This window comes from Mobula birostris, chromosome 12 (genome assembly GCF_030028105.1).
Source record: "Mobula birostris isolate sMobBir1 chromosome 12, sMobBir1.hap1, whole genome shotgun sequence".
Taxonomy (NCBI): Eukaryota; Metazoa; Chordata; class Chondrichthyes; order Myliobatiformes; family Myliobatidae; genus Mobula; species Mobula birostris.
This window is the reverse complement of record NC_092381.1, coordinates 48,562,931-48,587,604: the sequence shown is the minus strand read 5'-3', so window position 1 is coordinate 48,587,604 and position 24,674 is coordinate 48,562,931. Positions and strand designations below refer to the sequence as shown.

Genomic DNA, 24,674 nt, shown 5'->3' with positions numbered 1-24,674 from the left:
ATCAAATGCAGCGAAAAGTTCCAGTAGTGCTCTCTCACACAGAAATAATCTGCACAAGCAGCACTGTGAACAGACAGGCATAAACAGAAAGCAAAGCATCTGTGTCTCACAGAGCAACACACTCAAAAGCATATGCTGGAGGAACTCAGCATGTCAAGCAGGAAATGAATAAACAGTCGACGTTTTGGGCGGAGACCCTTCTTCAGGACAGCATCTCACTGAGGGCATCTTAAATCACATCAAGTTGGTGACTTGGTCCACAATTTGTTCCTTGTTTTCAGAGAAAACCAGAGTTTGTAGATTGCTCTTCATTAATGCCATATGTGCTTGTAATTCTGAGTATCATGTGCATTGATGGTATCACCATGTTCTTGAATGATGCTGATAAGACAACACTCCTCTAGGATAAATCACAATAATATATTACAAATTCCAGACCTAGTGGGCCTTCCACCAGGATTTATTGCAATTGCTCTAAAATATGCGCAAATATATTTTATGTGCAATTTACACCTAAAAAGACAAATTCACCTAATTTCCAGATTAAGTAAGTTTATTAATTTTGTCATGTGCATATTCAAACATTTGGATAATTAACCACTGTAAATCTGCAGTTTTTTGCAACATTACTACCATTTGGGAGTTCACAGAAGGGCCTTTTCTTGTACACCCTAATTACTGCATGTTCAGGTGTTGCATCAATTCATTTGGCCCATGAGTAATGTCAGGTCAGAGAACAAGCTTCAGGCTTCAAACTTTTAATCTGCCTCCATTATCTCTTATCAAGGTGAAACCACAGGGGAGCAGGGTTTCTGGCAGAGCTGTGATGAGTGAGGAAGCAGCTTATCTATAAAACATATTAATCAACTCCAGGCACATTTACAAAGCTAACTTCTGTCTGGACTCCCTGACGCCTAACAAATGGATTCTCTGTCTCTTGGTTCATTCAAATGCCTTTCAGGAAAAGACATCACCATAATAATTACTGACATTACTGATGCAATTGTAAATTGTTGATAGGGAGCTGTTAGAAAAGCAGAGCATTCTGGGACAGAATGCCATAGACTCCCAATATGAATGTCTAATGTGTATAGAAGGAAACCATAAGAAACCAGAATATGATAATGCTTATTCTTGAAATAACTGTTTTAGGAACATAGTGATTTTATTCCCTCCAATTGTTCCAAACTACAGATTCAGCCAAGTAACCTTAAAAAATGACCTAGTAAACTTGTGATAGACGATGAAGATGTCAACTCTTGATACCTTTCAGCAACCTGAAATCTGATATTTATTAAGATCTTTGTTGCAACATACATAACCCTTAGAAAAGTATAAAGAAAATAAATGTATTTGTTAAGTGGGATAATTGATCAACAATTTTAAGTATGAATTTGTATTAAGTAGAAAAGAGTGTATACTACATTATCCACTTTCTTTTTAAAACACCAATGGTAATCAGTGTATATTCAAAAAATCAGCCACTATGGTTACTGTTATACAAATTTCTTGAGGTGTTAATGACATCTCATAATATTGGAGGAAATATAATTTCTATTACCATTTCTTGAAATGCTTTCAAATTCATCAGTAGAATCTCTCATGAAATAATACCAAGAGGTTAGTAAGAGGATAAAATCAGTGAAGCAAGCTAAATTAACTTACCATATTCCGTCTTCTTAGTTTCCATATTATTTATGTTAACAATTTATTGAAGGATGTCTGGAAGTATAATGAAATTGTAGCAAGTATAATCTCTCTGTGCTCAAAATTTGTAATTTTTAATATTGTTTTCTCAGTGGTAAAAGTATAGTTTCAATTATCAAGCTCTGGTACTGCCTTTTTCAGTATTTTTATTGGTAAAAGCAATTATTTGTATTAAGGCTCTCCATCCTTTCTAAGTTCATCTTTGTACCTTTACATGGATGATTTTAACAACCAGATGGTGGCTTTCAAAACATCTTCAATTATATTAACTTGTCAGTAACTCAAAAGAGCCCAAAGCAGAGAAATGGCATGAACCATCCTCTCATTCTACAGTGCCTACAAACCCTCTTGGAATTTCTCATGGCTTATTCTTTTACCACATTGAATCACAGTGGATTTCATTTGGCTTTTTTTGACACAATCAATAAAAAAAGACTCTGGCAAACTCTAATCAAGGTTTCATTTGAGTTTTTTTTCCCAACAGTGGCTTTCTCTTTTCCACTGCCCCATAAAGCTGCACCTGGTGAAGCACCAGGGCAACAATTGTATGTGCAGTCTCTCCCATTTCCGACACTGAAGCTTGTAACTCCTCCAGCATTATCATAGATCTCTTGGTGACCACCCTCACTAGTCCCCTTCTTGCACAGTCACTCAGTTTTTGAAGACAGCCTGCTCTAGGCAGATTTACAGCTGTGCCATATTCTTTCCATTTCTTGATGATTGATTTAACTGTACTCCAAGGGATATTCAGCAACTTGGAAACTTTCTTGTATCCATCTTCTGACTTGTGCTTTTCAATAACCTTTTCACGGAAGTGCTTAAAGTGTTCTTTTGTCTTCATGATGTAGTTTTTGCCAGGACACTAACTCATCAGCAGTTGGACTTTCCAAGTACAGGTGTATTTTTACTACAATCAATTAAAAGACCTCGACTGCAGACACATGTTCAAAAACAGATCTCCATTTAACTAATGATGTAACTTCTAAAACCAATTGTCTGCACTAGTGATAATTTGGTGTGTCATTTTAAAGAGAGTGAATATTTATGTTATCAACTATTTTATGATTCATATTTGTAATTAATTTAGATCACTTTATAGAGATCTGTTTTTACTCTGATATGAAAGAGCCTTTTTCTGTTGATTAATGTCAAAAAAACCAAATTAAATCATTGTTAATCAATGTTGTAAAATAATAAAGCATGAAGACTTCCAAGGTTGGGGAGGGTGAATACTTTTTATAGGCTCTGTAACCAGTGTTCATAATTTTTACACCATTGAGAGTGTTCTGACCAGCTACATCATTGTCTGGTACGGGAGTTGCAAGAAGTCTGACCGTAAGTCCCTACAAAGGACTGTGAGGACTGCTGAGAGGATCATTGGGGTCTCTCTTCCATCCATCAGAGGTAATTAACAGGAGCTCTGCATACACAGGTCACTTATCATTATCAATGATCCCTCTCATCTATCAAACAACCTCTTTAACACCCTACCGTCTGGCAGGAGGCACCTTAGCATTAAGACAAAAACTGTTAGGATGGGAAACATCTTCTTCCCCTAGAGTCGTGAAACTACTGAATTCACTGCCACCATTCCAATCTCATCACATTTGAGCTATGCATACCCATGACTGTACGGCTAGGCATAGCCCAAATACCATCTATAAATTTGCTGATGATATAACCATTGTTGGTAGAATCTCAGATGGAGACGAGAGAGCGTACAGGAATGAGATATGCCAACTAGTGGAGTGGTGTCACAGCAACAACTTGGTACTCAACGACAATAAGACGAAAGAGCTGATTGTAGACTTCAGGAAGGGTAAGACAAAGGAACAGATACCAATCCTCATAGAGGGATCAGAAGTGGAGAGAGTGAGCAGTTTCAAGTTCCTGGGTGTCAAGATCTCTAACCAGGTCCTAACATATTGATGCAGTTATAAAGAAGGCAAGATAGCGACTATACTTCATTAGAAGTTTGAAGACACTCAAAAACTTCTATGGATGTAACATGGAGAACATTCTGACAGGCTGCATCACTGTCTGGTATTGGGGGGGGGGATGGTGCTACTGTACATGTTTGAAAGAAGCTGCAGAGGGTTGTAAATTTAGTCAGCTCCATCTTGGGTACTAGCCTAAAAAGTACCCAGGACATCTCCAAGGAATGGTGTCTCAGAAAGCCAATGTATATTATTAAGGATATCCAGCACCCAGGACATGCCCTTTTCTCACTGTTACCATCAGGAAGGAGGTACAGAAGCCTGAAGGCACACACTCAGCGATTCAGGAACAGCTCCTTTCCCTCTGCCATCCGATTCCTAAATGGACATTGAACCCATGAACACTGCCTCACTTTTAAAATATATGTCATTTCTGTTTTTTGCACAATTTGAATCTATTCAATACACATTTACTGTAATTTATTTATTATTATTTTTTCTTATTTTTCTTCTTCTATATTATGTATTCCATTGAAGTGCTATTGCTAAGTTAAATTTCAGGACACATGCTGGTGATAATAAAACTGATTCTGATTCTGAAGAGCTTGTAGCATTATACTGTTTTTTTAACTTCTGTTGTAAATGCAACTTCTTATTTGTTAATTTATTTGTGATAATATTACTTTATGTCTTGTGTGTGTGAGAATTATATGTGTTACACACCTTGGTTCAGAGGAATGTTGTTACATTTGGCGGTATACGTGTATACTGTTGAATGACAATAAACTGATGCTAAACCTTCTGTTCAGTGGCAAGATCTCTGGCATTTTAGTTTAAAGTCACTCTTTCAAAAGTAAAAGTATCCAATAATAGCAAAGTTACTCTGTACATAGAATCACAGAGAAATACAGCCAGAAGCAGTCCCTTCGACCAACCATATTTATGCTAATCATTAAACAGCTGGCTATACTAATCCATTTACCAGCACTTGGGCCATAGTTTTCTAGCCTAGGTGATTCTTAAACTTTGTAGAGTCTTGGTCTTCACTCTCCCCAAAAGGTGTATTTCAGATTCCAACTCACACTCTAAGAGAAAAAACCTCCAAAGCCCCTCACTTACTCCTCACCTTAAACTGAAGTTCTCTGGACTTAGACATCTTTGTCATGAGAAATGTTTCTTCCTTATCCCATCTACTTATAATTTTATATATCTTTATCAGTAGACTCCTCAGCCTTTTCTGCTCCAAGGAAAACAGCCCATCCGATCCACTCCCTACTCATAACTGAAATATTCCATCCCAGACAACATCCTGACATATCTGTACCCTTTCCAGTACAATCAGCTCCTGACAAAAATTAGCAGATTCTATTGAGCAAATAGTAAATAAGCTAGCAAACAATATCAAAGTGGATAGTAAAAGCTTTTAAAGTATGTCAAAAAATAAAAAGAGAGATGAGGGTAGATATAAGACCATTAGAAAATCAGGCTGGAGAAATAATAACGGGGGACAAGGAGATGGCAAATGAACTAAATGAGTATTTTTCATCAGTCTTCACTGTGGAAGACACCAGTGGTGAGACAGAGGTTGAAGGATGTGAGGGAAGAAAAGTGAATGAAGATACTATTACAAGGGAGAAGGTGCTCAAAAAGTGGAAAGACCTAAGGGTACATAAGTCACCCGAACCAGATGAACTGCACCCTAGGGTTCTGAAAGAGGTAGAAGGAGGGTTTGTGAAGCCATTAGCAATGATCTTTCAAAAATCATTGGACTCTGGCATAGTGCCAGAGGACTGGAAAATTGCAAATATCACTCCACTCTTTAACAAAGGAGAAAGGCAGCAGAAAGGAAATTATAGACCAGTTAGCCTGACCTCAGTGGTTGGGAAGATATTGAAGTCAATTAAGGATGAGGTTATGGAGTACTTGGTGACTCAGGACAACATAGAACAAAGTCAACATGGTTTCCTTAAGGGAACATCTTGCCTGACAAACCTGTTGGAATTCTCTGAGGAGATTTCAAATAGGATAGATAAAGGGGATGAAACTGATGTTGTATATTTGGGCTTTCAAAATGCTCTTGACAAGGTGCCATTCATGAGGCTGCTTACCAAGTTAAGAGCCCATGGTATTACAGGAAAGTTACTGGCATGGTTAGAGCATTGGCTGACTGGTAGGAGGCAGCAAGTGGGAATAAAAGGACCCTTTTCTGGTTGGCTGCCAGTGAGTAGTGGTGTTCCGCAGGAGTCAGTGTTGGGACCACTTCTTTTCATGCTATATATCAATGATTTAGATGATCGAATAAATGACTTTATGGCCAAGTTTGCAGATGATACAAAGATTGCTGGTGAGGCAGGTAGTGGTGAGGAAATAGGTAGGCTGAAGAAGGGCTTAGACAGATTTGGAGAAACGGCAAGAAAGTGGCAAATGAAATACAATATTGGAAAATGTGTGGTCATGCTTTTTTTAGAAGAAATAAATGTGCGGACTATTTTCTAAATAGAGAGGAAATCCAAAAATCAGAGATGCAAAGGGACTTGGGAGTCTTTGTCCAGAATACCCTAAAGGTTAACTTGCAGGTTAAGTCAAGGGACAGTAAAGAATGGAGTCTTCAAAAAGTAAGACTTTGTAAGTTTTGTAAGCTTTCTTCCTGAAAGGGCATTGTGTCTGAGTTAACTTTTTGTGCACCAGTGTATAAACACAGTCATAGAGTTATACAGCACAGAAACAGGACCCTCTGTCCAACACATCCACGTTAACCAAGGTACCTTTTCTGAGTTAATCCTATTTGCCTGTGTTCTTCTAAAGGCTTAATCTCCATGTAGCTGCCTAAATGTTGTAATTGTCCCCACATTGACTACTTCCTCTCATAGTTCATTCCATATACCCACCACTCTCTTTGTGTGAAACTTGCCCCTCAAGTACTCTTTAATTCTTTGTTTTTCACCTTAAGGCAATATTCTCAAGTGTTAGATTCTCCTACCCTGAGAAAACGACTGTGACCATCCACCTTATCTCTGCCCCTCCTGACTTTATATCCCTCTTTAATAGCCTTCTACGCTCTAGGATAGGACAGTCCTGCCTATCCAATCCCTCTTTATGACTCAAGCTGTTCAGTCCCCGTGACATTGTTGTGAATCTTTTTCTGAGCACTCCCTAGCATAATGATTTCCTTCCCATAGCCAGGCAATCAGAATTGCACATAGCTTTCCAAGTGTGATCTCACCGACAATTTGTACAGCTGTAGCATTGCCCCAGCTTTTGTACTCAATAACCTAACCAATGAAGGAAAGTTTGCCAAATGCTTTCACAACACTCTGTCTACCTGTATCATCACTTTCGGGGAACTATTTCCTTGTACCCCTAAGTGTCCCTGTTCTGCAACACTCTCTAAGGCCCTGCCACGTACAGTGGGAATCTTGCCAAGGTTTCAGCTCCCAAAGTGCATCACATCACACTTGGCTGAGTTGAATCCCTCAAACTCCTTTGTCCACTTGCAATATTATATGGAATTCTACTCACTGAGCAATAGGAAGGATGCCATTAAGCTGGAAAAGGTGCAGAAAACAATCACAAGGTTACTGCTGGACTTGAAGCACCAACAATAACTCTGAAAGACTGAAGTTGGGTAAAATACTGAAAGGCTTTTATTCGCTGTACAATACGACCTCCATGCTGAGTGTCTGACCCTGGACTAAGGGGGAGGGGCACGGCGAAACACCTTTATTCCGGGCTCTGTGGGAGGAGCCACAGGGGCAGTCAGCAGAGGGGCGTGTCCAGACAGTTAACCCAGTTACAACATATATATGGTTTACCATATTCACCCCTCCTTTTGTTAAAAAGAGTCCTGCGGGGTGAAGTGACTGACAATATTTAAAACAAGTATTTTTACAGATCAAGTCTATCAGGCGGTCGAGTCCGTCGCTGTGATCTACGTAGCACCGGCGGTGATTGCATCGGTGACAGCGGTTGTGCTGGCTCCGGCCTGACTTCAGGTGCCGGTACGTTAGGTGTTGGTAATCCCGCGTGCGTGTGCATCGCGCCTGGTATGGGAGTGTTGTGTGGTGTCTGTGTAGGGCTTGGAGTGCACGGTGTCCTGTGGGTACATATATCGGTGGGTATGGGGTTAATAGTCACCACGGAGTGTTCAGGGTAGGGGCCCAGTGCTCCTGTGGGCGCCAGGTTGCGGATGGAGACCGTGTCCCCCCGCCCAGCAGGTAAAACCACATAGGCATACTGGCGGTTCGCATGAAGTAAGTGAACCCTCTCGACCATCGGGGAGTATTTATTTCTCCTCGCATGTTTCCGGAGCAGCACTGGCCCCAGGGATGTCAGCCAAGTTGGTAGGGTGGTCCCAGTGGTCGACTTTCTGGGAAAAGAAAAGAGCCGCTCATGAGGGGTGGCATTGGTGGCCGTGCATAACAGGGAGCGGATGGAGTGGAGTGCCTCGGGAAGGACCTCCTGCCAGCGGGAGACCAGCAGTCCCTTTGATCTGAGGGCTAAGAGTGTGGCTTTCCACACCGTGCCATTCTCCTTCTCCACCTGTCCATTCCTCCGGGAATTATAGCTCGTGGTCCTACTAGTTGCAATTCCCCTAGCCAGTAGGTATTGGCGCAGCTCGTCACTCATAAACGAGGACCCTCTGTCACTGTGGATATAGCATGGGTATCCGAACAGATTGAAGAGCTTGCGCAGGGCTTTTATAGCTGACGTGGTAGTGGTGTCGGGGCAGGGGATGGCGAAGGGGAACCGCGAGTACTCATTGATAACGTTAAGAAAGTACACATTGCAGTCGGTGGAGGGAAGGGGGCCCTTAAAGTCAATACTCAGTCGCTCAAAGGGGTGGGTGGCCTTGATGAGTTGTGCCTTTTCCGGTTGGTAGAAGTGCGGTTTGCACTCTGCACAGACTTGGCAGTCCCTGGTCATCGTCCTGATCTCCTCAAGGGAGTAAGGCAGGTTCCGGGCTTTCACGAAGTGGAAAAGCCGGGTGACCCCCGGGTGGCAAAGATCTACATGTAGGGCGTATAGCTAGTCGATCTGCGCACTGGCACACGTTCCCCGGGATAGGGCATCGGACGGCTCATTGGGCTTCCCAGGCCTGTACATCATGTCATAGTTGTAGGTGGAGAGTTCGATTCTCCACCTCAGAATTTTATCATTTTTGATTTTTCCCCGCTGTTGGTTATTAAACATGAATGCGACTGAGTGCTGGTCAGTTAGCGGGGTGAACCTTTTGCCAGCGAGATAGTGCCTCCAGTGCCTGATAGCTTCCACTATGGTCTGGGCCTCTTCCTCCACCGCGGAGTGCCGAATTTCAGGGCCTTGAAGGGTACGGGAGAAGAATGCCACTGGTCTTCCCGCCTGGTTGAGGGTCGCAGCCAGTGCAAAGTCGGAGGCGTCACTCTCTACTTGGAAGGGAATGGCCTCATCTACCGCATGCATTGCTGCTTTGGTAATGTCCCCTTTTATGCGGCTGAAGGCCGCACGGGCCTCGGCTGAGAGGGGGAATATGATGGACTCGACCAGGGGGCGAGCCTTGTCTGCGTAGTTAGAGACCCATTGGGCACAATACGAAAAGAAGCCCAGGCACCTTTTGAGGGCTCTGAGGGTGTTGGGAAGAGGGAGTTCCAACAGGGGGTGCATATGGTCAGGGTCAGGGCCAATGACTCCATTTTCCACAAGACACCCAAGGATAGCAAGTCGGGTGGTCCCGAATACACACTTGTCCTTGTTATAGGTGAGATTGAAAGCTTTGACTGCTTGGAGAAATTTTTGGAGGTTGTTGTCGTGATCCTGCTGGTTGTGACCGCAGATGGTGATGTTATACAGATATGGGAACGTGGCCTTCAGTTGGCACTGGTCCACCATCCGGTCCGTTGCCCTCTGGAAGACAGATTCACCATTCGTGACACCGAAGGGGACGCGCAGGAATTGATAAAGCTTGCCGTCCGCCTCGAAGGCGGTGTAAGGGCGGTTCTCCTGGCGGATGGGGAGCTGATGGTAAGCGGATTTTAGGTCTATGGTCGAGTACACCTTGTACTGTGCTACCTGCTTGACCATATCCGCGATGCGGGGTAGAGGGTACGCATCGAGCTGCGTGAACCTATTGATGGTCTGGCTGTAGTCCACGACCATCCTATTCTTCTCCCCGTTCCGAACAACCACCACCTGAGCCCTCCAAGGACTTGTGCTAGCCTCAATGACCCCCTCCCTGAGCAGCCGCTGCACCTCCGACTTAATGAAAGCTCTGTCCCCCGCGCTGTACCTCCTGCTTTTAGTTGCCACAGGTTTACAGTCGGGGGTCAGGTTGGCGAACAGCAGTAGGGGAGGGATCCTGAGGGTGGAGGGCAAGTGGCGTCGGTAGTGTGGCAGTTGGCATGGTGTTGGGTGGGATGTGCGGGTCGGTGTGTGTGTGTGTGTGTGGTCAGTAGCGGGGTATGTGACATATCTCTGCAAAACTGGGGATTTACGACAGTAATTGGTGGGAGGGACCCATCATACTTCATTGTCACGCTTTTCAGGTGGCTCTGGAAGTTGAGCCCCAATAGCACAGGGGCACACAGTTGTTGCACCACTAGTGTCGCTACACAACCCCCCCGGATGTCTGTTGTATGCAACCCGGAAGCCATGGTGACCCTCTGACTTACCGGCCGTATTGCGAGTCCACAATGCTGCACCATGTCCGGGTGGATAAAACTCTTCATGCTGCCTGTGTCTAACAGGCAGCTTGTCCTGCGCCCCTCCACCAGCATGTCCATCATTGACCTTGCAAGCTGGTGGGAGCGCTTTGGTCGAGGGTCACTGAAGCCAGAGTTGAGTCACTGTCTTGGTCCGGCGCGGTGGGGTGCCCCGTGAGCACCCGTTGGTCGTAGGCGGTGGGAGGTGGCGCCGACCAAGATGGCCGCCCCCATGTCTCGCACATGGTGGCGGCATGCAGGGAAGATGGCGGCAGGCAAGATGGCAACCCCCATGTTTCGCATGCACCGCTGCTCGATCCTGCTCGTGGTTTGGACTTACAGACCTTGACGAAGTGGCCCTTCTTTCCACTGCTGGAGCACGTAGCTTGTCGGGCCGCACAGTGTTTCCGGGGGTGCTTCTCGAGTCCGTAGAAGTAGCATTTTGCGGGGTCTGCAGCGCCCACAAGGCCATCGGGGGATCGCGTGCCTGGAGAGGCTCAGAGTCATGCAGAGCGGTCTCCAGCGTATTGGCCAGCTCGATCGCCCAACGTAAGGTAAGATCGGCTTTTTCCAACAGCCACTGGCGCACATACACTGACCTGGTCCCCGTGACGAAGGCGTCTCTCACTAGGAGCTCTGCATGCTGCGCCGCCGTCAGCTCCTGGCAATTGCAGGCTTGCACAAGTGTCCGTAGGGCTCAGACAAACTCAGCACTTGATTTCCCGGGCCGTTGTTGCCGTGTTACTAAGCGGTGCCGAGCATAGATGCTGTTTATCGGCCGCAGGTATTGTCCTTTGAGTGCACTCATCACGCTGTCGTAGCTCGGCTGGTCTCTGATCAGTGAGTAGACCCGTGGACTGACCCTGGAGAGTAGAACTCTGCGCTTCGCTACGGGGTCGGTCACTTTAATCTCCTCTAGGTACGCTTCGAAGCAGGCCAGCCAGAGTTCGAAAGCGTTTCCAGCTTCAGGTGTTTGCGGATCGAGGTCTAACTTGTTGTGTCTCAGAGGGTGTTCCCTGCTTTAAAATTTACGGCGAATAAAATTGAAGCACCTTCAATAACCCCAAAAGACTGAAGTTGGGTAAAATACTGAAAGGCTTTTATTCACTGTACAATACGACCTCCATGCTGAGTGTCTGCCCCTGGAGTGAGGGGGAGGGGCAAGGCGAAACACATTTATTCATAAATCTGTGGGAGGATCCACAGGGGCAGTCAGCAGAGGGGCGTGTCCAGACAGTTAACCCAGTTACAACAGGACTGGACAGCTTGAGTTGTAGTGAAAGATTGGATAAGTTGTGCTGTTTCTCCTGGAGTATAGGAAGATGAGAGCTGATTTTATAAAGGTTTATAAAATTATGAGGGGATAAATAATCGCGGGCCTAGTATAGGAGAGTCTAATATAGAGAGAAGAAGTTTAAGTTGAGAGTAGAAAGAGAATCTGAGGGATATTTTTATTATACAGAGATTGATGGATGTATAGAGCAAAATGCCAAAGGAAGTGGTCAAGGTAGGTACAGTTACAATATTTGGACAGGTACATGGATAGGAAGGGTTTAGAGGGATCTGGGTCAAATGCAGACTAGTGGGGTTAGCTCAGAATTGTATCTTGGTTAGTTGGCATGACAAGATGGGTCAAAGTGGCTGTTCGTGCTGTACAAATCTGTGATGCTATGGCTATAAGAGGCTTCATTTGGTAAGATTAATGTTGAAGTTCTTAAATTTAACCGATCCCAGTATAACCTAAGCAAACTTCTCCTTTTGTTACAGCCATTTTAACTTATTTTCTAAAGATTGCATCACAAGTTACTTCACTGCCATATACTTTTAAAAAAATCTCTCTGAATAAGATTTGTTCAGTCGTCCCCTCCATACATTAAGGTCAATCCACTTAGTGTAAAGTTTATTAAAACACTTTCTACATTAATTCAATATATACAAAGCACTTTTAGTTTCAAGAAGGACAGATAAGTGGAATAACTATAAATTGGAATGACTTTCTTCAGGTTAAACATTTTACTGGATACTATAATTGCACAAAAGGAAACTTTAAATAAATGAGAGAATTAATAGATATGCAAATTAATTTAACAAATTGAAAATTGTTTCTTCTTGTATAAAAATGTACAATTCACCACTGACTGGCATATAATGTTAAATCATTTCAAAATTCAATAAAATTCAAAATTGCCATAAACAGAATCAATGATCATAAAATTAATATCACCAAATGCAGAATTAAGATTCCTTAATAGTGTAAATATATTATACATTGCCTTTCTATAACATGCTTGCAAATTACATAACTGTAATGTCTTGAAATCATAAGCAGATTATCCTTTTTCATCCATTGAGATGGATCACCAGTATATGCAAGTAGTCTCTATTTTAAACAGTTTTTTAATGTACATTCCTTATGTGTCACCACAAATGAGTCACATTTATCTTTTGAATTTAACTCTTGAGGAAATATTATTAAGGAATTTCCATCTCTATATCTTTAGTTTGGTTTAATATAGTTTGCTATAATCTTTAAATTGTCACAAACTAAACCACCAAAGAGCAGGTTAATATCACTGGATATCGGGAAGCTAATGAGTCATCAATTAAATATTCACATGATTCACTTCAGACCTTGCACAACTTCAAGATACAAGCTGAGAAGTACAATTATTGCTCGTGCTCTGTTCCTGATAGCAAACTCAGAAAATTCAGCACAAAGAAACTTCTTAGCAAGTTAGTAGATGTCACAGTCAAACCTAATATTTAATTGCCCTTGAGAATGTAACTAACACAGCAATATTGTACAATATATCAAACTTCAAAATTCAAAGTAAATTTATAATCAAATTACGTAAATGTATTACCCTGAGATCCGTTTTCTTGCAGGCATTTACAGGGAAAAAGAAATAAAATTGGATTTTACGCATATCTATACATACATAAAAACTGAAAACAATCAATAGAAGAAAACACTGTGCAAATAAAAATAATACTGAGAAAATGCATTGTAAAAAGTTCTTGAAAGTGATTCTGTAGGTCGTAGAATCAGTGGATGAAGTTATCCATGCCAGTTTACGAGCCTAATGGTTGTAGGGTAATAACAGCTCCTGAACCTGCTGGTGTGGGACCCTTGGCTTTTATACCTCCTGACCAATGGCAGTAGAGAAAAGGGGGCATGGCCTAAATGGTGGAGGACTCTAATGTGATTGATGCTGCTTTCTTGTGGCAGAGCTCCAAGTAAGTTTACTCAGTGGTGGGGAGAGTTTTGCCTTTGAAGGACTGAGCCTAATCCACCATGTTCTACAGCCTTTTCTGTTTCTGGGCATTGTGCTTCCATACCAGGTCATGATGCAAACAGTTAGGATACTCTCCACTATAGAAGTTACCCAAAGTTTTTGATAGCATGCCATATCTACACAAACTTCCAAGAAAGTAAAAGTGCTGTCGTGACTTCTTTGTGATAATACTTATGTGTTGGTCCTCTGATATGTTAATGCCAAAGAATATAAATCTACTGACCCTCTTCTCCTCCATTCCCCAAAGGAAGTCTGGCTCATGGACCTCTGATTTCTTCCTCTTGCAGTCAATAATCAACTCTTTGACTTTGCTGACATTGCATGAGAGGTTGTTATTGTGCACCATTCAATGTCCTCCTATATACCATGAGACTATCAGGCAAATAGAAACCTGAAGTTGATCTTTTTGCTGAATAGGGCCATAAGACCATAAGATATAGGAGCAGATTTATGCCACCTGGTCCATTCAGTCTGCTTCACCACTTCCTCATGGCTGATCCATTGTTCCCCTCAGCCCATTCTCCTCTCCGTATCCCATCATGCATTGACCAATGGCGAATCTATTAACCTTTGCCTTTAATATACTTAAAGACTTGGCCTCCACAGCTGCCTGTGGCAAAGAATTCCACAGATTCATCACTCTCTGGTTAAAGAAATTACTCCTTATCTCTGTTCTAAAAGGGCGCCCCTCTATTCTGACGATGTGTCCTCTGGTCTTAGACTCTCCCACCATAGGGAACATCCTCTCCACGTCCACTCTATTGAGGCCTTTTAAAATTTGATAGGTTTCAATGAGGTCACTGCTAATTCTTCTGAATTCTAGTGAGTACAGACACAGAACCATCAAATACTCTTCATCTAACAAGCCGTTCAATCCTGGAATCATTTTTATGAACTTCCCTTGAACCCTCTCCATTTCAACACATCCTTTCTAAGATAAGAGGCCCAAAACTGCTCACAATACTCCAAGTGAGGCCTCACTAGTGCTTCCTAAAGTCTCAACATCACATTCTTGCTACTATATTCTAGTCTTCTTGAAATGAATGCTAACATCGCATTTGCCTTCCTCACCACAGATTCAGCCTGCAAATTACCTTTAGGGAATCCTGCACATGGATTCCCAAGTCTCTTTGCACCTCAGTTTCTGCATTTTCTCTCTTTAGAAAATACTCTACCCTTTCATTTCTTCCACCAAAGTGCATGGCCGAACACTTCCTAAAATTGTGTTCCATCTGCCACTTCTTTGCCCATTCTCCAAATCTGTCTAAGTCTTCCTGTAGCCTCTCTACTTCCTCAAAATCTACCTGTCCCTTCATCTATCTTCATATTGTCTGCAAACTTTGTAAAAAAAAAGCCATCAATTCTGTCATCCAAATCATTGACATACAAGGTAAAAGAATCTGCCATAACCCACACTCCTATCACCACTAGTCAACACCAACCAACCAGAAAAGACTTACCTTATTCTCACTCTATATCTCCTGTTGATCAGCCACTGCTTTATTCATGCTAGAATCTTTCCTGTAATACCATGTCTTCTGGGACCGTTCCAGAATCTAGTGTTTCTGGAAAGATAATTACTAATGACTCCACAATCTCTTCCGTCATCTCTTTTCGAACCCGGGTGACTTAACTTGCTGTCTGATATTCACTCGAGCCTCTCTTTTACATTTTATGCATCTGAAAAAGCTTTTGGTATCCTCTTTAATACTATTGGGTAGCTTACTTCTGTATTCCACCTTTATCTTCTTAATTATATTCCAACTGGTTTATGAAGCACTGAATGGTCTCGGGCCAAAGTACACCTCCGATCTCTTGCTGTATTATAAAACTTCCCCAGCTCTCAGTCGTCTGGGTGGGTCTGCTTACCGTTCTCAGGGTCAAAACTAAACATGGTGAAGCATCTTTTAGTTACTATGCTCCACATATTTGGAAAAACCTTCCAGATGATCTGAAGTCTGCCCCAACTTTAAGCTCTTCTAAACCAAGGCTTCAAACTTTTCTTTTCACTATAGCTTTTAATTAAAATCTCTTGCACTGTAAATTTTATTTCTTTATTTTTAAGTGTGATTTTATTTTCTTTAATTTGATGTTTGATTTTTATATTTTGTTTTATGTAAAACACTTTGAACTGCCTTGTGTTTGAAATCAACTTGCTTTGTCTTGCCATAATGACTTTTTTAGTTGCCTTCTATTGGTTTTTAAAAGCTTCTCAATCATCTAACATTCCATTAATTTTTGCTCTATTGTATGCTCTCTCTTTGGCTTTTATGTTGTCTTTGACTTCTTTTCTTAGCTGTGTCATCTTTCCTCTTTGGAATGTATATATCCGATGTCTTCCGAATTGCTTCCAGAAAATCCAGACATTGCTGCTGTGCCGTTATCTCTGTCCTGAAAATATTATGATCACTTCCCCTAAGGGTCCTTTTCCTTAAGCTCTCTAATCAATTCCGGTTCATTGCACAATATCCAATCTAGAATAGCTGATGCCCAAGTGGGCTCAGCCACAAGCTGTTCTAAAAACCCATCTCATACGCATTCAAGAAATTCCCCCTCTTGTGATCCAGCACCAACCTCATTTGTCCAATCTACCTGTATATTGAAATTCCCCCTGACTATTGTAACATTGCCCTTTGGAAGGCATGTTCTATCTCCCAAAGTAATTTGAAGACCACATCCTTACTACTGTTCAGGGGTCTGTAAATAACTCCCATCGGTCTTTTTACCCTTGTAGTTCGTAGCTCTATCCACAATGATTAAACACCTTCTGACACTATGTCACCCTTTTCTAATGATATGATTTCATTTTTTACCAACAGAGCAAAGCCACCGCCTCCACCTACCTGCCTGTCCTTTCAATACAATGTGAATTCTTGGACATTAAGCCCCCAGCTATAATCTTCTTTCAACCATGATTCTGTGATGCCTACAACATCATACAGTACATGCCAATCTTTAACGGTGTGACAAGTTCATCTTCCTTATTCCATATACCGCGTGCATTCAAATATAATGCAAATAATGGAGCAATTGGAGATTAGTCAGAATGACGTTGTGGACATCACTGAGTTCTGGCTGAAAGAAGGCCATAGTTGAAGCTTAACATCGAAGGATATACTTTCTATCAAAAGGACAAACAGGAAGGCGTAGGCAGTGGTGTGGCTCAGTTAGAAAGAGGTGGAATTTCATCTTTAGAAAGAAGTGACATAGGGTCAGAGAATGTTGAATACTTGTGGGTGGAATTTAAAAAATTCTAAGAGTAAAAAACATTATGGAAATTATATATAGGCCTCCAAATAGTACCAGGATGTGGGGTTGAGATTGCAAAGGGAGCTGGAAAGTGCATGTAATAAGGAAACTGACACAATGTAATGGGAGACTTCAATATGCAAGGGGTTAGGGAAAATCAGTTTGGTGTTGGATCGCAAGGGGCATTTGTTGAATGCCCACGGGATGTCTTTTTAAGAGCAGCTTATGCTTGAGCCTACTCAGGGAAAGGCTATCTTAGATTGGGTGTTGTGTAATACCCAGATTTTATTAGGGAGCTAATGTAAAGGGTCCCTTAGGAGGCAGTAATCATAATATGATTGAATTTGTACTGCAATTTGAGAGGGAGAAGCATAAGTCACATGTATCAATATTGCAATAGAATAAAGGGAATTAGAGAAGCATGAGAAAGGAGCTTGCTCAGGTAGATTAGAGGAGGACACCAGCAGGAATGATGGCAGAGAAGAGATGGCAGAAGTTTCTGGGAGTAGTTCACAAGATACAGGACAGATATGTCCCACAGAAGAAGTTGTTCTCAAATGGCAGGGGTAGACAACTGTGGCTGAAAAGGGAAGTTAAGGACTGCATAAAAGCCAAGGAAAGGGCATATAATGTGGCAAAACCGAATGGGAAGTTGGATGATTGGGGAGTTTTTAAAATCCAACAAAAGGCAACTAAAAAGCCGTAAGAAGGGAAAAGATGAAATATGAGGGCAAAATAGCCAATATTATAAAGCAGGATACTAAAAGTTTTTTCAGTTATATAAAGAATAAAAGGGAGCTAAGAGTTGATATTGAACCACTGGCGAATGGTGCTGGTGAGGTAGTAATGGGGGACAAAGAAATGGCAGATGAACTTAATGAGTACTTTGCATCTGTCATCACTGTGGAAGACACTAGCAGTGGGCTAGAGGTCTCTGGGTGTCAGGAAGCAGGAGTGAGTGCCATTGCTGTTACAAAGGAAAATGTGTGAGGCAAACTCAAAAGTTTTAAGGTGGATAAGATACCTAGGCCAGACGGACTACATCCCAGAATCCTGAGAGAAGGTTGCTGAAGCGGTAATGGTTGCGTTGGTCATGATCTTTCAAGAATCACTTGATTCTGGCATGGTCCTAGAGGACTGGAAGATTGCAAATGTCACTCCACTCTTTAAGAAGGGAGGAAGGCAAAAGAAAGGAAATTATAGGCCAGTTAGCCTAACCTCAGTGGATGGGAAAGTATTGGAGTCTATTATTAAGGATGAGGTTTCAAGGTACTTGGAGACGAATGATACAATAAGTCAAAGTCAGCATGGTTTCTGTAAAGGGAAATCTAGCCTGACAAATATTTTATAATTCTTCGAGGAACTAACAAGCAGAGTGGATTAAGGAGTGGCAGTGGATGTCATTTACTTGGATTTTTAGAAGGTGTTTGCCACACTCATGGATCTCTGTCATACTGCTAGTGTCTTCTACAGTGAAGACAGATGTAAAGTACCCATTAAGCTCATCTGCCATTTCTTTGTCCCCCATTACTACATCACCAGCATCATTTTCCAGTGGTCCAATATCAACTCTCACCTCTCTTTTACTCTTTATATAACTGAAAAAACTTTTGGTATCCTGCTTTATATTATTGGCTAGTCTGCCCTCATATTTCCCCTTTTCCCTTCTTATAGCTTTTTTAGTTGCCTTTTGTTGGATTTTAGAAGCTTCTACATCACCCAACTTCCTACTCACTTTTACTACCTTATATGCCCTTTCTTTGACTCTTATGCAGTCTTCAACTTCCTTTGTCAGCCACAGTTGCCTACACTTGCCTTTTGAGAATTTCTTCTTCTGTGGGACATATCTATCCTGCACATTCTGAACTATTCCCAAAAACTTCAGCCATCTCTGCTCTGCCGTCATCCCTGCCAGTATCCTCCTCCAATCCACCTGTTCAAGCTCCTCTCTCATGCCTCTGTAACTCCCTTTATTCCATTGCAATACTGATACATGTGACTTATGCTTCTCCCTCTCAAATTGCAGTATGAATTCATATTACAATCACTACCTCTGAAGCATTCCTTTATATTAAGCTCTCACTAAGATCTGGGTTATGACACAACACCCAATCTAAGATAGATTTTCTCTGACTAGGGTCAAGCACAAGCTTCTCTAAAAAGCAATCTCGTAGGCATTCAACAAATTCCCTCTCTTGCAATCTGACACCAACCTGATCTTCCCAATCCCCTTGCATATTGAAGTCCCTTATTACATGCCTTTTCCAGCTCTCTTTGCAATCTTAACCCTACATCTTGGCTACTATTTGGAGGCCTATATATGATTCCCACAATGGTTTTTTTCACCACTGCAATTTCTGCACTTTTTTTTCCCCATTGCATTGGGAAGAGGTCCCTGTGATCCATAAATCTGAACACCTGCCCCTTGCACCACTTCCTCAGCCATGCATTCACCTACCAAATCATCCTATTCTTACCCTCACTGGCACTTGGCACTGGCAGCAATCCACAGACTACTAACCTGAAGGTCCTGTTTCTTAGCTTTATACCTAACTCCCTAAAATCTCTCTCCAGGATCTCCTCACTTTGTCTACCTATGTCATTGGTGCCATTATGTACCAAGACTTCTGGCTGCTCACCCTTGCCCTTGAGAATGCCATGGACCCAATCCGAGACATACCTGATCCCTGCACCAGGGAGGCAACATACCATCCAGGTGTCCTCGCACGCCCATGGTATCTCATTTCTGTTCCTGGAAACTCCTATCAACACTGCAGTCCTCTTCACCTCTCTGCTATTCTGAGTCACAGCACCAGACTCAGTGCCAGAGATCCAGTCACTATGACACTCCTCGGCAGGTTTTCCCCCTCAAAGGTATCTAAAGTTGTATAACTATTATTGAGGGGAACAGCTACAGGTGTACTCTGGATTGGCTGTGCATTTCTCCTCCTGACAGTCACCCATTTACCTTTCTCCTGCAAGCTAGTGGTGACTACCTATCTGTAGCTCCCATCTATCACCTCCTCATTCTCCTGTATGAGTTGAAGGTCATCGAGCTGCAGCTCCAGTTCCTTAATACGTGCCCTCAGGAGCTGCAGCTCGATGCACCTAGAGTAGATGTGCTTATCTGGGAGACTGAATGTCTCCCAGACTTCCCACATCCCACACAGAGTATAAAATACTGCCCCTGGAGCCATTCTCAATGATCTACTGTCTTCTAACAGACAAGGAATGACAAAAACAGAAAGACAGAAACTTAGCAAATACTTTACCTCTCCCAAGGCTGATGAGCCAAAGCCATGCTAAACACTGGCACACCCAAAAGAATGGCCTCTCAAAGACTGTAGGGTAAAGACAACCTGATGGACCCGAACACTATTCAGTCTGCCAGATTTTTCTTTCCATTGATTCAAACCATCACTTGCTTGCTGCTAGCCAGGATCTGTCAGATCCCACAAAGCAGGCCAGCTGCCACTGTCCTCATTCACCCTCATGCTGGATACTGGTCAAGAAAATTATGCTTGAGGGCAAATTCAATTGTGCGCATCTCTGCTGACTGTGACATGCATCGCAGTCCTCTCCACACTTGTAGCTGGCCTGACATCTGCAATTGAATCGTGAAGAGCTTTCTGACTGGTTGCATCACCACCTAGTAGTGTGGCATCAAGATGCAAGATCCAAAAAGGCTACAAGGTTGTGGACTCACCTCAAACAGCATTCATCATCAAGAAACCTCACCATCCAGTACTTATTACTAACTTAGTACAAAAGCCTGAAGGCCCACACTCAACATTTTAGGAACAGCTTCTTCCCCTCCACCATCAGATTTCTGAATGGTCCATGGACCCACAAACACTACTTTGCTATTCCTCTTTTGCACCATATGGGTCAGAGTTCTATGTGTGCAGGAAGAACGATGACTAATGACCGCATTGGTTCACATAACGCTGAGACTGGAGTTTTAGGGTTAGTGTTTGGGGTCCTGTCATTGGCGAGGCTGGAGTTTGAGCCTGGTGTTCAATGGCTGATCAGTCCTTGGGTGAATAAATGAAGGACCACTTGCTTGAAGACCCAAAAGGATTAAAAACAATTAAAGAACATAAACCATTCAAGGACAATTAAAAAGTCATTAAACAAATCCAAAAATGCAAATTACTTATTTACTTACTTTTTACTGCCGATTACTCTGCTGCTGTTTAGGACAGCAATGAAGATCCTCCATCCTCAGTGATGATAAGGGCTTCATTCATCGTGCCGATAGCTTCCTCTCAGTTTTCACTGCTATCAGCCATGCAGATTCCAGGTGGAGACTCAAGAATGCCATCGCATGCAGATGCAAAGGATTCTTCATTGCTGTTTCCCTAACAGTTTTGTTTGACCAGTCAGGGTTGTCCACCCTGAGCTGGACCCCCAATTCTAGATGACCGGTGAACTACTCTTAGTCTGGCCCTTACCTTTTGATCTGTTTGGCTTGGGGGTCACTTCCAATAGCCAAAAGATATGACCCTGACCCCAGCCAGCAGAGCTCTCCCGATCATTGGGCCAGACTAACCTCCAGACAATGACAAAGTTGTGGTCCTCTTGGAGGAAATTAACATTTATTTCCCTTGGACCAAGTAACTAGAATACAGAAGATAGAACATAGAAACCTGCAACATATTACAGGCCCTTCAGCCCACAATATTGTGCTGACCATGTAATCTACTGTAGAAACTGCCTAGGATTACCCTACTGCATAACCCTCTATTTTTCTAAGCTCTTATCTAAGAGTTTCTTAAAAGACTCTATTGTTTCTGCCTCCACCACCATCACCAGCAGTGCATTCCACACACCCACTACTCTCTACGTGAAAAACTTACCCCTGAAATCTCCTTTGTACCTACTTCCAAGCACCAAGAACTATGCCAAGTCATGTGAGCTATTTTAGCTCTAGGAAAAAGCCTTTGGCTATACACACGATCAATGCCTCTCATCACCTTATATACTTCTATCAGGTCACCACTCATCCTCTGTCGCTCCAAGAAGAAAAGGCCAAGTTCACTGAACCTATTCTCATAAGGCACGTTCTCTAATCCAAGCAACATCCTTGTAAATGTCCTCTGCACTCTCTCTATAGCATCCACATTCTTCCTGTAATAAGGTGACCAGAACTTAACACAATACTCCAAGTGGGGTCTTACCAAGGTCTTATTTAGCTGTAACATTACCTCACGGCTCTTGAATTCAGTCCCAGGGTTGATGAATGCCAACATGCCATACGCCTTCTGAACAACATTGTCAACCTGCGCAGCAGCTTTGAGAGACCTATGGACATGGACCACAAGTTCTCTCTGATTCTCCACACTACAAGAGTTTTACCATTAATATTATATTCTGTCTTCAAACTTCACCTACCAAAATGAACCACTTCACACTTATTTGGGTTGAACTCCATCTGCCACTTCTCAGCCCAGTTCTGCATCCTACTGATGTCCCGCTGTACCTCTGACAACCCTCCAGACTATCCACAACACCCCCAACCTTTGTGTCAGCAGCAAACTTACTAAGCACCCTTCTACTTTTTCTATCCAGGTCATTGATAAAAAAAGTCACAAAGAGGAGGGGTTCCAGAACAAATCCCTGCGTAACACCACTGGTCACCGATCCTCATGCAGAATATGAACCATCTACAACCACCCTTTGCCTTCTGTGGGCAAGCCAATTCTGGATCCAAAAAGAAAGGTCTCCTTGGATCCCATACCTCCCTACTTTCTGAATGAACCTTGCATGGGGAACCTTATCACATGCCTTACTGAAATCCATATACACTACATGAACTGCTCTACTTTCAGCAATCTGATATAAAAATATGAAATCTGATATAAACCAATGTCTTTGAGAGACACTTCAGGACAGTAGGTGTCTATAGAAACATAACGAAGTGGCATATTTTGGCATATTTCTAGTATTTAATGCTTTCTTTTGTAGATACCAAGATTGCTTTAAACACTGGGCAATATTGATACTTCACAGGGTAACCATCAGTGAATTCAGAACTTCCACACATGCATGGGTGACTGTGAGTTTCCTGAACTTGCAAAAACTGTTCACTAGCAATTTCCAGCTGCAGTCCAGTAATGAAGAACAAAATTGTGACTACTTCCTGAGGGAATCAGCTAAAAGGACTAGTACCAGCCTGGAGCTGATACAAATATCAAGGGTGTGGAATAGTTGAAAAAGGGTGAGGTGAGGACAGGTTCATAAGTTTCTATCTTTACTTGTTTATTTCAATATCTAAATATATTAATTTTAAAATATTTAACTGTCTTAATAGCTTGATTGATTTCAATCGAATGCTTTTGAATGTCAAAATGAAGTCTTATATCTGCAAATCTATGATTTTCAAATATATGACCAAAAGCACTGTTAAGAATAGATGATGAAAAAAAGAAAGTCAATATGAATTACTTGCAACATTTTACTGTTTGAGTTATTGCTCCAAAGCTTACAATCAATAGATTCATGAGGAGAATAATCGTGATAGTTCACATGAATAGTACTGGCAATGGTTCTCCATATCAAAACATTATGTTAAATAAAATATCCTTTCACTCCCTCACAGAAGAGATACTAATCTCTTCCCTTTATAAATAGATTATGCTTAATTTGTGAAATATTCATGTTATAAAGCAGATACCTAGAAAAGATACATAATATAAATCAACATTCATGTAACATTGATTTTTTATAATTTCTAAAAATTTTGTTTTTGCATCGCATTTAATAATGACTATTAATACATTAAAATGGTTCTACATTTATTTCCATTAATTATTGAAAATTCATGATTAAAAATATGCACGCTGATGAGATTCCAATCCATCTCACCCTGCCCAAAATCATAAATTATTAGCCTACATTAATATTAAGTTTTCGTTAGTTGTGAAGATAGTAAACTAAACGTGCTACTATGTGCTTACATAAAGAAGAACTTCAGTTCCCAGTGTACAATGCAGGCAGTTCACCCTGGAACCGGGAGTGACGTTGGAGAGCTGGTCACCTGCGCTCATGTTGGGCTGAATCCATTGCTGGAGAGTCCCAAGTAACGATGTGTTAGAAAAAGGATTTATTGTTTTCCCGGCGTATATGACAAATTAACTTCTCTCGAGCTTCCAGTTGGGTACAGGTATCAATTTTAACCAACGTTTCAATGACAAACTCTACCATCTTCATCATTTATACCCCAAGTGTCTGTCCCTCCCGATTCGTTAGTCCTCATCCTATTAAGTTTCTGCTGTCCCACCTTGTTTACAATTGAATTCCAGTTCTTACCTTCGTCTTCGTTAAAATTCTTTTCCTCTAGTTTTATTTCAATGGCTTCCTTCACCAGGTGGCCCCAAAATCTATTGGCACTGCAAAGTAGTGTTGTATTGGCACTGCCAATAGTTTTGTGTCATCAATGTCAAGCCTATGGCTATTGCAAATCCAGTGTTCTTCTACCACCGATTTCTCCAGGTAACCCAAATGGATACACCTCCATGCTCCTTGATGCGGGTTTCCACTGTGCATGCCATCTGGCCAATATACGCCGCTCCACATTCACAGGGAATCCTGTAAATGACAGCCATCCTGAGTCACAGGTCATCCTTGACCTACATAAACTGAGATCCGAGCTTCCTTAAGGGTTTGTGGATGATACTAATCTAGTACTGCTTCAGGATCCTGGCAATCCTTCCAAAACCATGGAAGCATAAGGAAGACATAGTAGCAACAGGTTCCTCCTCATTGTTAGGTTTTCTGGTTTTTGCGTCAGCCCATTTAAGGGTCCAATT

At 42.2% G+C, this 24,674-nt stretch overlaps 1 protein-coding gene across 1 annotated transcript in view; it reads right to left on the bottom strand.

The window, feature by feature from the left end:
• agbl4 (AGBL carboxypeptidase 4) overlaps positions 1-24,674 on the bottom strand; it is a 156,549-nt gene that overhangs the window by 28,016 nt on the left and 103,859 nt on the right. Inside the window, 1 exon segment of the mRNA XM_072274547.1 lies at positions 23,428-23,472. Within this exon segment, the coding sequence (XP_072130648.1) occupies positions 23,428-23,472 (45 nt within the window).